The 22,062-nt window shown below is 46.8% G+C and overlaps 1 protein-coding gene across 2 annotated transcripts in view; it reads left to right on the top strand.

The window, feature by feature from the left end:
• NEK9 (NIMA related kinase 9) overlaps window positions 1-22,062 on the top strand; it is a 99,467-nt gene that overhangs the window by 4,818 nt on the left and 72,587 nt on the right. For both annotated transcript variants that reach the window (XM_068130018.2, XM_068130021.2), the window contains exon 2: window positions 4,489-4,663. In XM_068130018.2, the coding sequence (XP_067986119.2) occupies window positions 4,489-4,663 (175 nt within the window). The remainder of the gene's footprint in view (window positions 1-4,488; window positions 4,664-22,062) is intronic.

The following is a 22,062-nucleotide window of genomic DNA, read 5'->3' as shown; positions in this document are numbered from 1 at the left end:
AGGAAGAGTGATTGGTCCATAGGAGGGACAGATAACTGCCCCGTGATTGTGGGAAAAGAAGGACTTGTGGTTGGCCACGAGGATGGCATGACATGGGGGGCGGGAAGCACTCGGCCAATGGGAGGACACCAGCACGGTGAGAACATTCTCGAAGATGAGGGTCACCCCGCCGGTTGGAGGAAAGGAGGGCTGACGTCAGGCCACGAGTGATAAAACTGCTGGCTCGCCAACATTTTGCTCTCTTCCCTCCTCCCTCTCGTGCTTCCCTGGCCCTTTTCATTCCTGTCTCTCTCTCTCTCTCTCTCTCTCTCTCTCTCTCTCGTTCTCTCGTTCTCTTGTTCTTTCTCTCTCGTTCTCTTCCCGTTCTCTTCCCGTTCTCGTTCTCTTCCCGTTCTCTTCCCGTTCTCGTTCTCTTCTCGTTCTCTTCCCGTTCTCGTTCTCTTCTCGTTCTCTTCCCGTTCTCGTTCTCTTCCCGTTCTCTTCCCGTTCTCGTTCTCTTCCCATTCTCTTCCCGTTCTCTTCCCGTTCTCGTTCTCTTCCCGTTCTCTTCCCGTTCTCGTTCTCTTCCCGTTCTCTTCCCGTTCTCGTTCTCTTCCCGTTCTCGTTCCCGTTCTCGTTCCCGTTCCCGTTCTCGTTCTCGTTCCCGTTCCCGTTCCCTTTCCCGTTCCCGTTCTCGTTCCCGTTCCCGTTCTCGTTCCCGTTCTCCTTCCCGTTCTCGTTCCCGTTCTCGTTCCCGTTCTCTTCCCGTTCTCGTTCCCGTTCTCGTTCTCCTTCCCGTTCTCCTTCCCGTTCTCCTTCCCGTTCTCCTCCCGTTCTCTTCTCTCTTCCCTTGGCATCGTGCGTTTGACTGTCCCGTCGTTTTGAACCTGTTCTCGCTCGCTGGACGTCGGAAGGACGGTGGAGGGCGATCGTGCAAGCGGGGCCTACCTGGCAGCGTGGAGCATGGTTGTTCGCGGCGCGGACAAGGCGGTTCCCGCCAACACCGGAGCTGCGTTAGACGACGCCCTCGGAGCTTGACTGACCCGACACTACAGCCAGATAAGCTCGCGTCCATGTCAAATTCACGGTGGGACAATTATTATTTTATTGGCGCTGAGGAAGCGCCTTTAGCGATTGACTTCCAGCCAGTGTAACGCTAATTCCTGTCACAGGAATTCTGAGATCATATAAGTGGGCGTGGCAGTTCCTGATTGGTTCCTGTTGGGGAACGCCTTCTCGCTGCCGACGTGACGTAAATTCGCGCACGCGCACTGGTGAAGCTTACTCGATCTTACTCGATCCCATATTACATGTACTTTCATTGCATACAAATTATACTTCCTCCTAGAAATTCCATGCCCGAACCTCAGCGCAATCCAAGAGGATTCACTTGTTCACTCTCCCTTTGTCTCGTTTCTGAAGTGAGTTGTGGGGACGTCCCGATTAGGACATTTATTTACCGGCGCGTTATTTTCCTGTCCCGCTATTTACTGTAAATAAACCCTTGTATTATTTTCCATTTCTTTTTACACCCGTTCTCGTTTGAGTTAATCACTTTCCAGGTTGAAGACGCTGGCGCGCGCGAGCCGGGAGGTAAGAGCTTCCGCTTCTTCCTCTTCCCTCCTTCCTCCTGCCTAGCATAGTCGAATCCGCAATTGATCGTCGCCTCCATTTAAGTCCGTTTGAGCCATCCGCAATCCTACGGTATTAACCGAGGGATTCGTGAGTAGTGTCAGGAGTGGGATCTGGGCCCGAGGACAATTTTTTTTGTCCGCTGCGAGAGATCGACACGGTTGGGCATACATCGCGCCCGGCATTCGGACGCAAAATTTTCGTAGTCCGAGACGAAAATTTTGTATAGTCGATTGGGCTTGCACAACGCAAAAGGTGCGTCATTAAATTTAGATCGATTTCTGAGGTAAAAGCCGCGCGGGGAAGCGACCTTCTCTCGATGGAGGAGGAGGTGAGCGAGATGGAGGAAGAAAGAATGGAAGGTGCGGATAGCCTTGGGGGTGAGTCGGATGTAGAATTCAGCGTAGGGATGGAGCTTTCCCCGCCATAGGGACGGCCCCAATAGATGCCCAGGCTTTAATGCAATTTATGAGGGAAATGAAAAATGGTTTGGAAAATAAAATGAATGCTCAGAGTGAGCAGATGGGACAAATGAATAACAAAATGGATGGAATGAAATGGGAATTGATGGGATAGATGGAAGAAATGAACAATAAAATGGAGGCTCAGAGTGAGCGATTAGAAAAAAATGGAGTCCCAGGGGAATGAATTTAGGGAAGGAATGAAGGGAATGAGTGATCGATTGGAAGGACACATTGAAGGAATGGGAAATAAAATTGATGGATTGAAGGGGGAATTGAATGCCCAGAGCGATAAAATTGATGAATCTGAACGAGGGGAGTTAAGTGGGACAATGGAAGACTGTGCGGCCCATGCAGATGTGCATGGGGCTCAGGAGCCGGGAATGGCAATCAAATTAAAATGGGAGACTGCATGTGTGGAGGTTATTGGGGAAGTTAGGGAAGAAAATTTTCAGGTTGATGGGGAGTGCCTACAGGTGAATGGGGAAGGTAAAAATTTAATTGGGGAATGTTTGTTACATGGTGGCCTAGAGGTTTATCGGGGCCGGGTGGATGCCGCAACACATCAACAGGGGAATGAATTTGGAGTGGTGCAGCAATAAGGGCAGTTGTGCAGGGCAAGAGGGGATAACAATGGGGGGGGCGGGGGGGGGGTCCGAGTAATGTAGCTGGACCGGGTATTTATTGGGCAAGGCCTGTGGGGGCCACAAATTATTGATGGGGATGATGATGAAAATGATTTGACCCAGTGGCTGGGGACCTGGGATAGTCCCATGGAGGTAAAGGTTGACCAGCTCCAAAGGAGTTTGGGGGAGGAGGTGAGTCGGTCCGAGGAGGCGGTTGAGGTGACCGAGGGGACCCTCACCATGCACACGGATTGGGTATTGGAGGCTCCGAAATTCAATGACCAGTTGGAGGAGTGTTTTGGTTCTGAGCTGGATTTGGACCTTGGAGAGTCGGGAGATCGAGCCTCAAACAATTTGGTCCTCGTAGGGAATTTGGAGCAGCTGCAGGGAGGGGCAGAACAACCTGTGGTAGGGGTTGTTACCTGCCGCTGTGGTGATTGGACACATGAGGCCAACATTTTCAAAAGGAAATTTAAAATTAAATTTAAATGGGAATTGGATTTGGAACAGCCTTGGTGGGAGTTGGTCCCCGGGCTGCGGGATTCGGACTAGGAGAGTTCATTGGTGAGGGCCTCGGGCAAAAGTTGCCGCTTTGTAAATTTGGTAATGCCAGCCAGCTGGGGGGTTGTGCTGGCAAGATTTGGACATGGGGTCCAGCCATGGGTATCGTGGTACGACCTGGGCCCCACGGGGGGTCTGTTGGAGTGTGGCGTCCCTTGTCAATCGGGGCGCCGCCTGAGCGCGTGGCTCGGGCTGGCAGGGTCACCGTATCCTGGCGGGGGTTAAGACCTCCAGGGGGTCCGAGGTGGTTCCTCACAGGCCCGGGATGGCGTATATTGAGGACCACTAGGGGGAGGTGTTGTGGGTCGTGCTTTGGTGGTGGCACGGTGGACAGCCAACTTGGGCCTGATGTGGTGACCGCCCGGGCATGTGACCTGACACCCTCTCCCTGAGACTCTGGGACAGCCAGCATGTGGTGACCTGCCATGCTGTGCTGGTCTATAGACGCTGGTCGAACCGAATGGACAGGGAATGTTATAGCCTTCTGGACAACCATTGGAGCATCTGTGGAACGTGATGGTGTGAGAGTGACCTTCCACAGATGATCCGTTATGATTTGTGGACTCTTGGTTTGGGAAGAGAGCCACGGGATTGTTGAATCGGGAATGTGTAACGTGCTGAGCATATGGGCCATGCTCGGCTGGCATGTGTATGGAAAAGCATCTTTCTTTGGTGAGATTAGTGAGTTGTGAAAAATATTTGGCATGGATAATCTGAGGGTAGATGCAAATTTAACAATCAATGACATAACAACGTGACAAGCGCTGTCCCGATCTCCTGTGGACCGAAGTCCTAGACCAAAGCGTCAACGCCATCCCAGAGGCCTCAGCCGGCCACTCTGTCGACAGACAGAGATTTCATTCTTTGGTCCCCATCGACTAAACATCAAGCAGAGCCGCCAATCCGGATTTCGGCTTATTTGCCCTCATCAGGATGGCATACTGCAAAAAATCTAACCAATTCGGACCAAACCTGTATAGTAACTGTATATATATAGTACCTGGATCGTAACTGTTTACACTCAATGTTTACATTTCATTGTTTACACTCGATGTCCTTTTGCACCCTATCTTGGGAGCTTGCAAGCTCACTTTTCGTTTTACCTTGTATTTGTGCACTGTACAATGACAATAAAGTTGAATTGAATTGAATTGAACAATATGTTTTGGAATTTTTCATGTAGTTGTGTCGAAGATCCAATTTGAAATATTCTTGCTCACTATGTGCAGGACAATTCATTGGTGGTTTGGAAAGATATCGATCTTTCTCATCTGTCGAATAAAGATCGCACTGACGTGCAGGAGATTGACATTCATGCAATGCTCCATCATCCCAACATCATCTCCTACTACAATCACTTTCTCAATGGAAACCACATGCTCATAGAGCTTGAATACTGCAATGGTAAGATTTACTTGTTACATTTGAAAATGTCTTACATCATGTTAATCTTCCTGCAAAGTAGAGTATAGTGGTAAGGAGAGTCAAACCACTGACAAGACAGCTTAAAGCAAAATTGTTATTCATTGGTTAAAATATTTTTGAAGATTAAGAAAAATCACAAACTTTCTTTCTTGATTGTTAGAAAAGAAGAAGTTGATTGTGTATATATATATATATATATATATATTATATATATATAATATATATATATATATATATATATATATATATATATATATATATATATATATATATATATATATATATATATATATATATATATATATATATATGTGTATATGAGGAGATTGTGGCTGGCTCAATAGCGCAGTGGGCTGTTGGCACGTTATCAACGGAAGTCCGTGGTTCGAGCCCCGCATTGTCAGGATTTTTTCACACTTAGCCCCTCGCAGGAATTTGATTCCTGTTTCTAAAATATATATATATATATATATACACTGTATATATATATACTGTGTGTGTATCTATATATATATGTCTGTCCTGTGTTGTCACTGAACTACTTTCTCAAACTTTTGTGAAATCGTACCAAACTTCTGGTATGCACATATCTCTCCCGTCGGTATGTCCTAAGGGTATTTTTATTGAAAAGTTTTCCAATTTTTATTTTTTTGGGAATTTTTTTTTTTCAACTTCAATTGTTTATAAAATGTGATATCACGTATATTACAAATACATTTGTGCAAAATAATTGTTTGAATTATGATTGGTTTAAACCATGACAAAACGGCAACTCGGGTACAGTCATTTATCTATATATCTGCATATCTGGGGCAGTGTCTGTGTTCTCACTTAACGACTCCCTCAAACTTTTGTTTCCGTTGTTGTGAAGTGTTTTTAATAACGTTGTGGTGGTTTTGAATCACGTGGTGGTGAGGTATTTTGAATTATGTGGTGGTGAGGTGTTTTTAAATGACGTGGTGGTGAGGTGTTTTTAAATCAGATGGTGGTGAGGTATTTATAATTACGTGGTGGTGAGGTGTTTAGAATTAGTTGGTGATGAGGTGTTTTGAATTATGTGGTGGTGAGGTGTTTTGAATTACTTGGTGGTGAGGTGTTTTTAAATGATGTGGTGGTGAGGTGTTTTTAATTTCGTGGCTGTGAGGTGTTTTTATTACGTGTTTTATGGCTGTGAGGTGTTTTTATTACGTGTTTTAGGGCTGTGAGGTGTTTTTACTTTCGTGGTGGTGAGGTGTTTTTATTACGTGTTTTATGGCTGTGAGGTGTTTTTATGACGTAGAGCCAGGTTGGTCCATAGCAGGGGAGTTCACCAGTTTGGTCTCCCAACTGAAAAGCAATCATGCTTGAAATTTGTATGTATGTTTATTTAAATTATACAATCGACTACAAAATGTAAATGTTTCATGATATTTGTTATATTATATCACCTTTATCTATCAATATTGTTGAAATGAAGATCAAATAGCTGTATGTTGAAATATTTTGAAAAAGTCAAAACTTTACATGGGGTGTACTTACTTTTTCACGTGACTGTATATATATTTGTTTTTATGTTTATTTTTTATTTTTTATGTATACAGTGCCGATAGAAAGTCTACACCCCCTTTCATATTTTTCACCTTTTGTTGCCTTATAGCCTGGAATTAAAATGCATTAAATCAGACTTTTTCCACTTTTTATTTACAAATCGTAACACACAACTTCCAAGCGAAAAAATCTACAAATTTCAGAAAATTACTTCAAAATACAAAACTAGAATAACTTGATTGGATGTGGGTTCTGACTGGGCAACTCAAGGATATTTATCTTTTTGTACCTTAGCCACTCCAGTATAGCTTTGGCTGGGTGCTTCGGGTCATTGTCATGCTGAAAGGTGAACTTCCGCCCCAATTTCAGCTTTATTGCAGAGGGCAACAGGTTTTCCTCTTGGATTTTTCTGTGGTTTGCTCCATCCACTCTCCCTTCTGTCCTGACAAGTGTCCCAGTCCCTGCTGATGAGAAACATCCCCATAACATGATGCTGCCACCAACATGCTTCACAGTAGGGATGGTGTTCTTTGGGTGTTGTACTGTGTTGCTTTTGTGCCAAACGTAATGTTTTGCATTTAGGCCAAAAAGTTCCATCTTGCTTTCGTCAGACCACAAAACATTTTTCCACATGGCTTCAGAATCTCTGGAGTGTTTTTTGCATATTTCAAACAGGACTCAAGGTGGGCCTTTTTGAGTAATGGCTTCCTTATTGCCACCCTACCGTACAGGCCAGACTTGTGGAGTGCTTGGGATAATGGTGTCACATGCACACAGTGACCAGTCTTTGCCATAAAGGCCTGTAGCTCTTTCCAAGTTGCCATTGACCTATTTGTGGCCTCTCTGATCAGTCTCCTTGCTTGGTCATCCAGTTTGGAGGGACGGCCTGATCTAGGCAGGGTCTTAGTGGTACCATACACGTCCATTTCTTAATGATTGTCTTGACTGTGCTCTAAAGGGATATTCAAGGCCTTTGAAATATTTTTTAAATATCCATCCCCTGGTCTCTGCCTTTCCACAACTTTATCCCAGAGGTCTTTTGAAAGCTCCTTTGTGCTCATGGTTGTCTTTTCTGTGAAGTGCACTACCCAGCAGACGAAACCTACAGGAACAGCTGATTACCTCCGCCACCAAAGGACGATTCAGGACGACAACCAAATGCAAACAGATACCAGAGGACATAAACAAACACACATCATAAGCATGCAAACAAACATACACACACCATAAGTATACAAGCACATGCCATAAGCATACACACATCATATAAGAAAGCATACACCATATACAAGCATACATACTCCATATGCATAGGAGTAAACACACACACACACGAACACGCACACACACACACACACCATATAAGCATACACACAGTATATAATAAAACATACACCAAATAAGCACAGACACACACACCAACTATATGCATATGAGCAAACACACACCCAAACACACACCAGATAGGCATACAGCATGTGCATATTCATATGCACAAAAAAGCAACAACATCTAAACTCTTAAGGAAATGCCTCAAGTGAGTGAATATTTAATGAAGAAAAAAAAACTCCAAAAAATGCCAAACTTTAAAAGCCCAGGTCCCAATGGAATTCAAAAGTTCTGGCTAAAGCAACTAAATGCTCGACTCAATCACTACGCTCCAGCATTCAGCAATCTTATCCAAGGGGAGGAGACCTTGGATGAGTGGCACACAGTAGCCCAAAAACCTTCCTCATCCCAAAATCTGAATAGATCACCTCTGACTAAACAAGGCCAAACTCGAAAATTGCAATACAAGAAGAACCAAATTATCCACGGCGTGGATAAACAAGAAAAAAGCTTCTGATAGTGTTCCACATGAATGGATTATAAAATGTCCAACACAAATTGACACAAATACGACAATACAGGAGCTAGACAACGAGGCATCATACAAATACAGTCGTGGCCAAAAGTTTTGGCACCCTTGCACTTTTTTCAAATAACTCACAATTTTCTCTAAAAATAAGTTGAAATTGACAATAGTATTTGGTCTCCACAATTCTTTATTTCACTGTTAATATTACAGACCCTATGTTTTTGATTCAGAACCTAATATATCCTTTCAAATCAGGAACTTAAAAAAAAATGGCATTGACAAAATTATTAACACCTGAGACTTAATATTTGGTAGCACAGCCTTTGGAAAAAATAACTGCAGTGAAGCGCTTCCTATAGCCATGAATGAGCTTCCTACACCTCTCTACTGGCAGTTTGTCCCACTCTTCTTGTGAAAACTGCTCCAGTTCTCCCAGATTTGAAGGGTGCCTTCTCCCAACTGCTGTTTTCAGATCTCCCCACAGTTGTTCAATGGGATTTAGATCTGGACTCATTGCTGGCCACTTCAGAAAAGTCCAGCATTTTGTCTTGAACCATTCCTGGGTGCTTTTTGAAGTGTGTTTTGGGTCATTGTCTTGCTGCAAGACCCATTGTCTTGCTGGTACACACAATGACACAAAACATCAGAATGGCTCCTTTTCTCTATTCAAACTGGATGAATAAGTGATTTTTATATTGCAGACACCTGCAACTCACCACAGGTGAGTTCAATGCCAAAGTAAAGGAGAATCTCCTGCTTGAAATCTAATTATTTCTAACAACTTCTAAAAGATGCCAATAATATTGTCCCTATTTTAGGATTTCTGTGTGGAATAAGCTAAGATTTAGTAATTATTTCAGCTTTTTTGTTTTGTTCCACTGCAAACCAAAGAAATACATATGTAGATACCAAAATATTTTTTAATTTCAACAATTTTCTGGAAGAAATGGTGCATTATTAAAAAAAAAAAGTGCAAGGGTGCCATTATTTTTAGCGCGACTACCACAGAGTATAAGAGGGCCACCAAATATGTCACAAACAAATATGCAAAGCAATTACTAAGAATACCTGTGTAAAGCGAGGCTGATCCTGAAAACATACTTTTCTCCATAAACCAACTCGCTACACCAGTATTCCAGTACAGCTGCGGAATAATAAACTGGTCACAATCAGAAATCAATAAACAACATATTGTCACGCGAATCCCCCGGTTAATACCGTAGGATTGCGGATGGCTCAAACGGACTTAAATGGAGGCGACGATCAATTGCGGATTTGACTATGCTACGCAGGAGGAAGGAGGGAAGAGGAAGAAGCGGTAGCTCTTACCTCCCGGCTCGCACGCGCCAGCGTCTTCAACCTGGAAAGTGATTAACTCAAACGAGAACGGGTTTAAAAAGAAATGGAAAATAATACAAGGGTTTATTTACAGTAAATAGCGGGACAGGAAAATAATGCGCCGGTAAATAAATGTCCTAATCGGGACGTCCCCACAACTCACTTCAGAAACGAGACAAAGGGAGAGTGAATAAAATAATAATTGTCCCATCGTGTATTTGATATGGATGCGAGCTTATCTGGCTGTAGTGTCGGCTCAGTGAAGCTCTGAGCGCTTCGTTTGCCGCAGCTCCGGTGTTGGTGGGAACTGCATTGTCCTCGGGGCGAACAACCTTCGCTCCGCGCTGCTAGGCCAGCGTACGCCGTCAGGTAGGCCCCGCTCGCACGATCACCCTCCAACGTCCTTCCGACGTCCAGCGAGCGAGAACAGGTTCAAAACGAAGGGACAGTTAAAAATGCATGATGCCAAGGTAAGAGAAAAGAGAGAGAGAGAGAGAGAGAGAGAGAGAGAGAGAGAGAGAGAGAGAGAGAGAGGGGGAGGGGGAAGAAGAAGAAGAAGAGAGAAGAGAAAAGAGAAGAGAAGGGAAGGGAAGAGAGCAAAATGCCAGCGAGCCAGCAGTTTTATCACTCGTGGTCTGACGTCAGCCATCCTTTCCTCCAACCAATACGGTGACCCTCGTCTTCTAGAATGTTCTCACCGTGCTGGTGTCCTCCCATTGGCCGAGTACTTCCCGCCCCCCATGTCATGCCATCCTCGTGGCCAACCACAAGTCCTTCTTTTCCCCCAATCACGGGGCAGTTCTCTGTCCCTCCTATGGACCAATCACTCTTCCTCCCCTGCTCTGCCAATCGGTGCTCTGTGGTGTTGCTCGCCCTTCCCCCTGGCCAATCAACAGTCCTCCTGTGTGTGGCTCCCAGCCTTGCTCGATGTTTGGTGCCATGGTGGTGTTGTATGCAGCCGCTTCCCGATGGTTTTTCCGATCAGTCATTGTAAGGGGAGGGAATTTAATTACTGGTGTGCACCAAGGACCTATCTAAGTGTCTAAATGAGTGCGTTGCCATAATGGACACTGGATTGGCGACAGAGGGAACGACAAACAAAGGAATTTTATCCATAATCCCTGCACTACTTTGCATGCACCGCCCCCTCGTGGCGGGGACACCAATACAGCTTATACCGAGATCCGGGCTAAACATATAACTTATAACTTATCCACATTTGACTAATTGACGCTAGATGTGAACCGTGCGTAACTGTTCCGACTTACATACAAATTCGACTTACAGACCGACTTGAAAACGGAACTCGTTCGTAACCCGGGGACTGCCTGTATTATGTATGTGCCTGTATTAATGACCTATACATACATACATACATACATACATACATACATACATATACACAGTCACGTGAAAAAGTAAGTACACCCCATGTAAAGTTTTGACTTTTTCAACATATTTCAACATACAGCTATTTGATCTTCATTTCAACAATATTGATAGATAAAGGTGATATAATATAACAAATATCATGAAACATTTACATTTTGTAGTCCATTGTATAATTTAAATAAACATAAATGCAAATTTCGCATGTGGAAAAAGTAAGTACACCCTTGTCTCTAATAAGTGGTATTGCCCCCTTTGACAGAAACAACCTGAAGTAGGCGTTTCTTATAGCTGTCTACCAGTCTCTGACATCGACTGGAAGAAATTTTTGCCCACGCCTCCATGCAGAATTCTTTCAGCTGTGCGATGTATGAGGGGTTTCTTGTATGCACAGCTCGTTTCAAATCCCCCCACAACATCTCAATGGGATTTATATCCGGGCTTTGACTTGGCCATTCCAGAACCCTCCATTTCTTTCTTTTCAGCAATTCCTTGGTGGATTTACTGGTATGTTTAGGGTCATTGTCATGTTGCAAGGTCCACCTTCGGTTGAGCTTCAACTTTCCGACATGATGGCTTCACATTCTCCTCAAGCACCCTCTGGTTTTTTTTTTTTTGGTTTTTTTTTGTATACTGAATCGAGGCTCGTGAAAGAGCTAACATTTATTTCACAAACAAATCAACCAGACAAACAAAATATACAAAAAGAGGGAGCGGAAGACGAGATGGGGAGAGAAGGGGAAGCACACAACCACAACATTTGAGAGCAGGGAGAAGTGTGGGAGGGAGAGGGCTTGGGGGCAGGAGGCGTGGGAAGGGGGGGGGGGGGGTGGGAGAAGTATAAAACACAAGGGGACCGAAATTAGCGGGGGTAGAAAAGATCAAGGTTTTGGATGGGGGAGGATAAGAGATGGTGGTGAACAGCTGTTTTAAAGCCTTGGAGGGTGGAGTGGGATTGAAGAGAGTGAGGGAGTTTGTTCCAGAGGCGGGAGAAAAGAGGAATTGAAGGAGTGAAGGTGAGCAGAAAGTCTTGATTTTGGCAGTTTAACCATAAGAGGGTTGCAGGCAGATCTTGTGCGACCTGTAGGAATATTTGGGGGACAGAGCCCAGAGAGGGCTGGGGGGGCAAGGCCAGAGAGGAGTCGGTAGAAGACGGAAAGACCACCAACCTGCCTGCGGTGAGTGAGTGAAAGGCCCTTGGAGTTAGCTTCATCGCGGGAGATTCCAATGATTCTGAACGCTTTGGTTTCAACAGCGTGAAGACGGGCTAGGTGTGAGGCAGGAGCACCAGACCAGAGGGGAGAGCAGTATTCCATAGAGCTGCGGATGAAAGCCTTGTATGTGGTGAGGAGCTCAGGTGTGCCAAGGAAGGACTTCGCACGACGGAGGATGCCCAGTCGGCGACTGGCTTTGGAGGCCAGATTTGAAATGTGGTTTTCCCAGGAAAGATCATGGCAAATAGTTAGACCCAAAAGCTTGAGTGACAGAACTTCTTGGAGAGGATTATTCAGAAAGTGGATGGGAGGGTTTTCCAGTCGGTCTTTTCGGAGAGACATCGTAAGAGTGTGAGATTTATCAGGATTGAAAGACATGTTCCATTTGTTTGCCCAGTCTGTGATTTTGTCCAGGTCTGCAGAGAGTGAGGAGGCTGCAGACTGCCGACCTGAGGGATGAGGAATGGAGCGACAGAGAGTCGCTCCATTCGGTACAATTCGGAAGTCGGTACAATGAAGAATTCATCGTGGATTCTATGATGGTGAGCTGCCCAGGCCCTGATGCAGCAAAGCTGCCCCAAACCATAATATTTCCACCACCATGCTTTACAGTTGGTATCATTTTCTTGTGGTCAAATGCTGTCTTTGGTTTTCGCCAAACATGTCTCTGGTACTGTGGCCAAATAGCTCCACCTTTGACTCATCTGTCCAGAGCACATTGTTCCAGAAGTGCTGGTCTTTGCCTTGGTGTTTATCGGCAACTTTAGTCTTGCCCTGATGTTCTTTCTGGACAGAAAAGGTTTCCTCCTGGCACACCTCCCATGTAGATCAAATTTGTGCAGCCTCTTTCTAATGGTAGACTCGGTGCACTTTGACATCAACAGTGGCAAGAGCTACCTGTAGGTCCTGTGATGGCATTCTGGGGTTCTTGGAGACATCTTTCAGCATCTTGCGGTCTTCTCTCGGGCTGAATTTGCTGGGGCGGCCTGGCCTGAACAAGTTGGCAGTTGTTTGGAATCTTCTCCACTTGTAGATGATCTTCCGGACAGTCAAATGATTGATTTCAAATTGTTTGGAGATCTTTTTAAATCCCTTCCCAAACTCGTAGGCTTCGATAATAATAATATAATAATAATAATAATTCATTTATTTTGTATAGCGCTTTTCAAGTAGCCCAAAGGCGCTTTGACAGAGTGGAAAACATAATGCATAACAAAACATGAAAGCAACAATTGCAAAAAGACAAGAATCAATAGGGAAATATTTAAAGCAAAAGGAGGGAGAAGGAGAGGAGATAGTCAGAGGTTAAATGCTGTGGGTTGAATGTTGAATGCAGTGTTGAACAGGTGGGTCTTTTGTGATGTTTTGAATGTGGTTAGTGAGGAGGAGTCTCTGATGGTGTGAGGTAGTGAGTTCCAGAGGGTGGGAGCAGCGATGGAGAAGGCCCTGTCCCCCCAGGATCTGAATTTGGTCCGGATGGAGGGGGTCAGGAGGTTGGTACCAGCAGAGCGGAGGTTGCGGGTGGGAGTGTGTCTGGAGAGGAGGTCAGCCAGGTAGGATCTATAACCTTCTTTCTTAAGGCCTCAGAGAGCTCTTTTGATCTAGGCATGGTGACGCCACACACTTCAACAACAAAGAGCAAACCAAACTAAATGTCTGAGGTTTAAATAAGACAGGTTCCTCCAAGATCCTCTCCAACGATGTTCTAATCATTTGCACCTGAGCTGGTGCACCTGATTCTAATTTTAGGTATTTGAAGTAGTGATAAATGTAGGGGTGTACTTACTTTTTCCACATGCGAAATTTGCATTTATGTTTATTTAAATTATACAATGGACTACAAAATGTAAATGTTTCATGATATTTGTTATATTATATCACCTTTATCTATCAATATTGTTGCAATGAAGATCAAATAGCTGTATGTTGAAATATGTTGAAAAAGTCAAAACTTTACATGGGGTGTACTTACTTTTTCACGTGACTGAAAACGTTGGGGTGTACTTACTTTTTCACGTGACTGAAAATTATTTATTACTGTATATATATATATATATATATATATATATATATATATATATATATATATATATATATATCCATGCCTAGATCAAAAGAGCTCTCTGAGGCCTTAAGAAAGAAGGTTATAGATCCTACCTGGCTGACCGCCTCTCCAGACACACTCCCACCCACAACCTCCGCTCTGCTGATACCAACCTCCTGACCCCCTCCATCCAGACCAAATTCAGATCCTGGGGGGACAGGGCCTTCTCCATCGCTGCTCCCCCCCTCTGGAACTCACTACCTCACACCATCAGAGACTCCTCCTCACTCACCACATTCAAAACATCACTAAAGACCCACCTGTTCAACACTGCATTCAACATTCAACCCACAGCATTTAACCCCTGACTATATATATATACAGTATATATACAGTATATATATATATACAGTATATATATATATATATATATATATATATATATATATATATATATATATATATATATATATATATATATATATATATATATATATATATATATATATATATATTGTTACTGATCGCGGTTTAGATGGTATGATGGGCCGAGCGGATGGTCCAACCGCGACCGAACAGTTATTCCCCGATTAGAACCCGATTCCACCCAAACGTTGGCCGGATCGCACCGCAGCTATTCAATAGGGAAAAGACAAAGGCGACACGGATGTGAAGAAGAAGAAGAAGACAAAAAGGTTGGAAATACTACTAAATTTATTCCTACTATTTACAGGCTCAAAGTAACCAAGGAGAAGGAAAGATAATAAAATAATATACAGAAGAATCAGAGACACAGTGCAATTATTAGCTTATACAGACTTAATTAACCCAGGGACAGAACAAACAAAACAAACTCACGTACACAAGAAGGGTGGAAAGGCAGGAGGTGGATGGCTGGAGGGAGAGGAAGGTCCAAGGGGGTCCTGCAGCACAACCGGCGCGTTTAGCAGCCGCCGTTCCTTCACGGCCCTGCTCCAAACCGCCGTTCAGGCCCCCAAGCTGCTGTTGTGGCTGCTGTGGACGTCGCATGCTTTGCCAGGCCTTGTCCGACTCGTCTGGTCCAAACCCTCAACTCTTTCTTGGTCCACTCACTCTTTACCACCGACTCCTCACCGCAACCAACGCAACCAACTGACCACCACCACCGACTCCTCACCGCAACCAACGCAACCAACTGACCACCGACTCCACTGACTGACTCCTCACGACTCTCTCACTTGCTTCTTGCGTGCGCGCCTTTTATAGCGCCTCCAGCGATCAAGCCGCCGGCCTTCCTGACACGCCCATCGGTGTGCTCACCTCGGCCCTGGTTGGTCACGCGACCCTCTCGCTCCGCCCTTGATGACGACGGGCGGGCACGCCCCTCTTCCCCTCTATGACGAGGTGGAGACACGCCTTTCTTCTCCGACCCTGCCTCGTGGTCAATGGCGGTTATTGGAGGGGAGGTAATTGGCAATCGAGGCCCGGCAATGACGGAAGGGGATGTAAAAGGAAATGGAGATTTTGGGGATGGGAATGAAAGGGGATCTATTCTCTTTCACTGGTGCAATGGAGTACTTCAATTAATGGGAGACACAGCCTTACCCTAAAACACAGAATAAGAGATAACTATCAAACAGGGGTATTCTATTATTTGGCTAACGTGTATGCTTGTGGACTAATTATGGGATGCCCTTTCACCTTTACACAGCTCCGGAGGTAGGGGGGCGCAGAATAAACAATAATAATAATAATACAGCACACAATCAAAAAAAATACAGTCCTCATCTCCGCAACACTGCACCCTCCTCCTCTTAGGCACGTCCCGGGCCTACAACTTTTATTTAGTGTGACACGTAGGTGTAGTTCCCTCTACTTTTAACCTGACCCTGAGTGCGACAGTTTAAAAACATAAATAAATGTGTCCCGCTGCTCTATTGCACCCTGCCTAACAGACTTACGCCCACAGTTAACCGAATTGCGGAATGGTCTTCAAACTATACACTGACGGTGGGAAGCATTATTTACAATGACGCTATTTTTATTTACAAAACTAACCCAGGACCTGTGATTGTTCTTTCTGGGGGGAAGACAGTCTGCTCTGCATCAATGCACCATTAAAGCACCCAAAAACGCACCAATACACACCCAAGCACCAATCGGTGCAGTCACCACTGTTCATCAATAAAATAAAACCAACAAACCCAAACCCTGCAGGTGATCTCTTGCTCTTCGGCTCCCTCTGCTGGTTATTATTATTTTTGGTCTTCCAGATGTTGTCATTCTTTTGCTTTGCTTACTGGCGGCCTATTTGTATTAAAACTTGCACCCAATGTGTCCATTTTTATTTATTTTATTTATGGCCCACAGGGCCGACTAGTGTGGTTCACCTGTGGGGCATCGGTGCCCTGTGGCCAAGGTCCGCCAGCAAGATTTCGGGCCCTCATGGCCGGTTCCAGCAGAGGGGCCATGCCCCAACCCATGGGGTCCATAAGTGGTGCTCGGCCACAGACCTGTGGTCCATAATGTGGTGCATCGATGCAGACAGCTGGTTCTGGGAATTCCGGGCGCACAATGGAGGACTCACGCACGCTCCCCTCGGCACCCAATGGCGCACAGGTCATGTGGGAGACAAAAGGGGAAAGACAAATGAGCGAGGGGTAAGGTCACAAGGGTACACGTCAATAAGGCAATGCAAGGCGAAATGCGTACGGAGGGCGAAGTGAGAAAGCTCGTCCCTACCGTACGTCACCCCCCTGTCACCTACACTACCCTTGCCCTTACCCCATATTTACAAAATCTACACATTACCAATCCGTCGCTACTGTCACGTCTCCCCATATTTCCTCTATACCAAATTCGTCACCACAATCCCTCTAACCAAAATTTGCCATCACCCAATTCGTCATCAATCCTCATAAGGAGGAAGAGATGGAACAACAAAGCACAATGTCACACCCACGTCATGATGCGTCTCACAATCCAAACATTTGCACAGTAAAAAATAACAAAACATGGCATGGTGTGGAGTACCTGTCACCTCAGGTGAGTGGATGCAGATGGTGCGAGGAGACTCCAATCCTAACTATCCTCTAAATGACTTTAACACACTTTACACTACCCGGGGTCTCTCCCTGCCAATCCATTGGCCAACTTACACTATGGGTTCTAAAAACCAATTCCCATTGACCAAACTGTGGTGCTTCTCAATTTGGGGTCTCACTCCCCCGATTCATCTCCCGGTGCCCTTGCACAATTTCTGGGCTGTGACGTGTAGCTCTCCCAGCAGGTCTACCCACCTGCACACCTCCACCACTGTAGTTGCCACCCGAGCTTACCTAGCTCCTCACCCTAACCTAACTAACTGGGGAAGACCCCTCCTGGTTCTGTCACCCCTTGGTGCCCTCTGGCACTGGGCTACCCGGGTCCGTCCTCCGGATCCTCGGGCCCCATCCACAACAACTACCGGCTCCCAGAGCCCACCTGCGGCCTCACCTGGCCGACATCCTCACAGTGGTGGAGTGCCCAAACCACTACACACACTCACAGGCTACACGCCCAGCCATTTCCACAACACTAATGCACCCATCCAAAGACCATTCTTTCACCCGCACCACAGATGCCAATCTCCAACCGCAATTTACCTGTACCCTCTACCTAACACTTAGACTACCCGCCCCGGGTATCCGTGATGGGGGGTCCACTCTTCCCCCATTCACACCTTCGCACCATCCACTCCACTCCACAATTTCCACCATACTCACTCCACGACCATCCATTCCAATACTCCATACCATTTATTCCATACACCTGTCCTTCATTCACCTGTCATTGCACACCTGTGCAATCATACCTGGTGCCACCTGCACCCTCCTCCTCTTCCTAGACCATTTGGTCAGCACAATACACAATCACCTTCACTCACTCATACACTGCTCCATACACCTGTTCAGTTGCACACCTGTGCAATCACACCTTTTAACCACACACACGGCATCATCTGAACTACCTGTTGCCCTGCTAACTTAGTGCTCCCCGTCTTCCCTTTAAACTAAGCACATACCACGTCATTATCATCCAAACTAATCTACCTGCGTCCCCACTACAGGTATCATTGTCACTACCTCACCTTAACGTTACCTAAGGTCATCTCTAGGTCCCTACACACGATATCCTAACCCTCCTGGGCTAGTTTTCACTGCCAAACCCCATAAGACTAGTGCTCCTTTGCCCCCGCTGTGAGAGATGGCAAAGTTGCCATCCCACCACATCGGGCATCTTTCACTATAAATTTTGCTCACCAAATTCCAGCCAATTAAAAATTTGACAATCACTACCAATCATCTGCCAATCATCACTCTGCCAATCCTTTGCCAATCATCAAATTTTGCTTTTTTCAATTTCGGGTCCAAAACGCTATCCTCATCACACGTCTACTCACTAGAGCCTCTCGGTGCGCCAATTCATCTCTAAAGCCCAGCTTCGCAAAGCCGAGCAATGAATGCGGGTTGCTTGGTGCCGGCGGCTGGATGCGTCCGGCCTCCGGTGCAGGGAAGGAGGTTTACCTGGGCCGAGATCCCACGCACCATCTCGGCACAGAGCCGTCCAATGGCCCGATCTCGCCCTGCCGGAACGCCTCAACAAAAAGGGGTCGCCATGACGACCCTTCCTACCGGGCCGCCCGCTCCGCGTAGCGGAGCATGGACGCGGCCGGTCAGAGCGCGGCCGGGCATGGATCCCGCACGGCGGTTCTTTCGAAACCGCCACGGTCACGATCCCCGCGGATCCCCGCGGCACGAAAAGCTGCCCAGCACGCACCGAGGGCCCGCTTCGGCTAAACGTCGTTCTAACCGCTAACCCGGTTAGCGTCGATGCTCCACTCGCATACTTACACCCCGCAGCCCGTTCCTTGCTCATACATCCAGCCGTTCCCATGCTCCTCGTCATTGCACCTTCTCTTACACACCCAGGTACACGCATTCCGCTCCCAGACTTTGTCACACACCTGACCACCGCACACCTTGGCACACACTCGTCCGTTCGTACACCTCACCAACACACCTTCGCGCTCCATCCTCGGTCACCTCCTCTGTGACAACCACAGGTGTGCTCTCACTTGCACACCCAACCACGTGCCTTACTACCAACTCCAGTTTGCATTCCCATACGCGCTCTATCATTCCAGGTGTGCATCCTTCCATTCCAGGTGTACATCCTCTCTCGCCTGCCACAACCAACTCACGCTCCGTGTCACTCTCACTACTTTTACCACCACACTCGGTCGCGCATTCACCCTCACTCTCGACCGCGCACTCTGTCCTTATGCACCCGTCCGTTATACACCTTTCTCGCGCATCCTCTTGCGCACTCTCTCCCGTTACACCCTCCATAACACTCACCACAGGTGTGCACTCTCTCGTTACATCCTCTGTAACACTCCTCACTACGCGCTTCCATGTGCCCCCTCGCACACGCGCTACGACCAACTCACTCTCGACAGCACACTCACTCCTCGGCGCGCACTTTTTCCTCACACACCCCATAGTCGGACATTCTCGCACACCTCCTCTTTCGCACACCATACCTGTCGCACACTTCACCAACGGCCTCTCACGAACACCCGGGTCCAAACCAACCCCCAAGCCGACTGAAGCTCCCCTCACACCATATACATTTCCGCGTATATCGCCACTCACCTTGGCACCTCGTCTCCGTTCCTCCTCTGCCCCCTGCAAACTCTTTATTTGGTTAGCAAGCACACCATCACGATTTGAGCACCGACCTTGTACATATTCCATCACCTCCTCCTGTATTTCTCTCTTAGTTTCCCTCCGTCTCTTCTTAATTTCACTCACCCCTCTTCCACCTCCTCTAATTTTTCCTTTACCTCCTTCATTTCCCGGTGCGCCCCCTCTATCTCTTCCTCTAACGCCACTTTAACCGTTTCTATGTGCGTCCTCACCTCTCGGTCCTTCGTCTCCATTACTTCTGTCACCTCTTCCAACCTCTTCGTCAACCCCTCATGTACCATCTGACATTCCTTCTTTGTCGCTATTAATTCGTTCTTGATGTCTTTTTGTGTCGCATTTAACCCCCCGATTATTGCAGTGTTCTTTTCTACTTGGTCCACTAGTTCTTTCTGTCCCACTGTCAGCTGTTCTACTCCCCTTGTCAGACCCGCTATGCCCCCCTGTAACCTAGCCGTATTATTCCTCACCTCTTTCTCCATACGCTTCTCACCTCGCTTTACCTCCTCGCGTACCCCCGAGACCTCCTCGCTTACACCTCGTCTGATCTCCTCTCCCATTTCTCCCATCTCTTTGGTAGATGCCACCCTCATCTGTTCTAATTCATCCCTCTGAGCATCCAATTTCCCTTCTAACCCGATTTTCACCTCCTCTATCTGGTTCCCCATCTGTTTGATTTCCCGGGCGGATTGCTCCCCTATTTCCCCCAATTTGCCTTCCATCTTATCTTCTAGCCCCGTTAACCCATTCTTTACCTCTTTTTATCCCGTTGTCTAACCCCTCAAATTTATTCCCCATATTGTTTAACCCGTCTCTTAATTGCTCAGTAGTACCCCTCGCTTCGTCCCTCATTCTGCTTTCCAACCCTACGATTTGGTTTCCCAATTGCTCACTATTCTTGGCCATAAGGGCCTCCATTTGCATCATTAAAAAAAAAAAAAACCACCGTTTAGAGGCCAGTTTTCCCCGCAAGGCGGGGGTTGGCCTTTTTCGGGCACCGTGGTTCTTGTTGTTTTTAAAAAGGTTCAAATCCACCGGTGCTGCTACGGTCACGGGCGCCGCTACATTTGGTGCCGCTGTAACCACGTGCGCGAGGGCGCCATTTTGTGCACCTGACACCTCCTCAACCACCTCACCATTGCTCTCCTCCTTTGCCTCCCTCTGGTCCTGGGTTACCCCTAACCCCTCTTCTAGTTCCCCCACCGGCATCCCGCTGCCTTGACTAGCCATGGCACGATTTCCAAATTTAAGATTTTAAAAAATAAAACAAAATTGTTTGGCGACCCGTAATTTTGAGCGCGCTATTCGCGCTTCAGGTCCGAATCTCACTCCCAGGCACCAATTGTTACGGACCGCGGATAAGATGTTAATTTGCCGAGCGGATGGCGCCGCGGCCCGAACCGTTAACAATGACTAGACCCGATTCTGAACGTTGGCCAAATCGTGCCACAGATATTCAATGAGGGAAAAGACAAAGGCGACACGGATGTGAAGAAGAGGAAGACGAAGGCAAAAGGTTGGAAATACGACTATTATTTATTACTATTTACAGGACCAAAATAACCAAGGAAGAAGGAAAGATAATAAAATAATGACAGAAGGAATCAAGGAGACACAGTGAAATGCTAGCTTATCTACACAGGCTTAACTTATACCCTGGACAGAACAAACAAAAGACGGACTCACACGAATGGGGAAATTGCAGGCAGGAATGGAAGGACTGGAAGGAGAGGAACGCTCCGCTCGAACCGGAGCACGGTCGGCCCGGGAGTCAGCAGCCGCCGCCCTTCCTCGATCGGCACGTCCAGCAGCCGCCGTCAACGCCCTAGCTGCGGTCGTGCGGGCTGCCGCGATACGTGCACCCTGGCGGAGTCAAAGCTGCTGGTGGAGCCAAAACTACTGGTGGAGCCAAACTGCTGGTGGAGCCGAACTGCTGGTGGAGCCAAACTACTGGTGGAGCCAAACTGCTGGTGGAGCCAAACTGCTGGTGGAGCCAACTCTTTCTTGGCACTTCGCACTTGGCACTTGGCACTTCTGCCGTATCTCTGACTCTCCTTTTGCACTTCTGGACTTGGACTCCTCTGGCGTCTCTGGCGCACTTCTTGCAACTGCAACCTCCTTCGACTCCTTCTCATCACTCCCTTCAAAGGCTTCCGCATGCGCTTTTTATAACCCCGCCGGCGATCAAGCCACCGGCCTCCAGGACACGCCCAGTCGCCCATCGGTGAGCTCACCTCGGCCCTGATTGGTCGGCACGGGCCCTCTGGCTCCACCCTTAATGA

Source organism: Myxine glutinosa, chromosome 1 (genome assembly GCF_964187855.1).
Source record: "Myxine glutinosa chromosome 1, kmMyxGlut1.1, whole genome shotgun sequence".
Lineage (NCBI taxonomy): Eukaryota > Metazoa > Chordata > Myxini > Myxiniformes > Myxinidae > Myxine > Myxine glutinosa.
The sequence above is the reverse complement of the archived record's forward strand: the minus strand, read 5'-3'. Positions and strand labels throughout refer to the sequence as shown.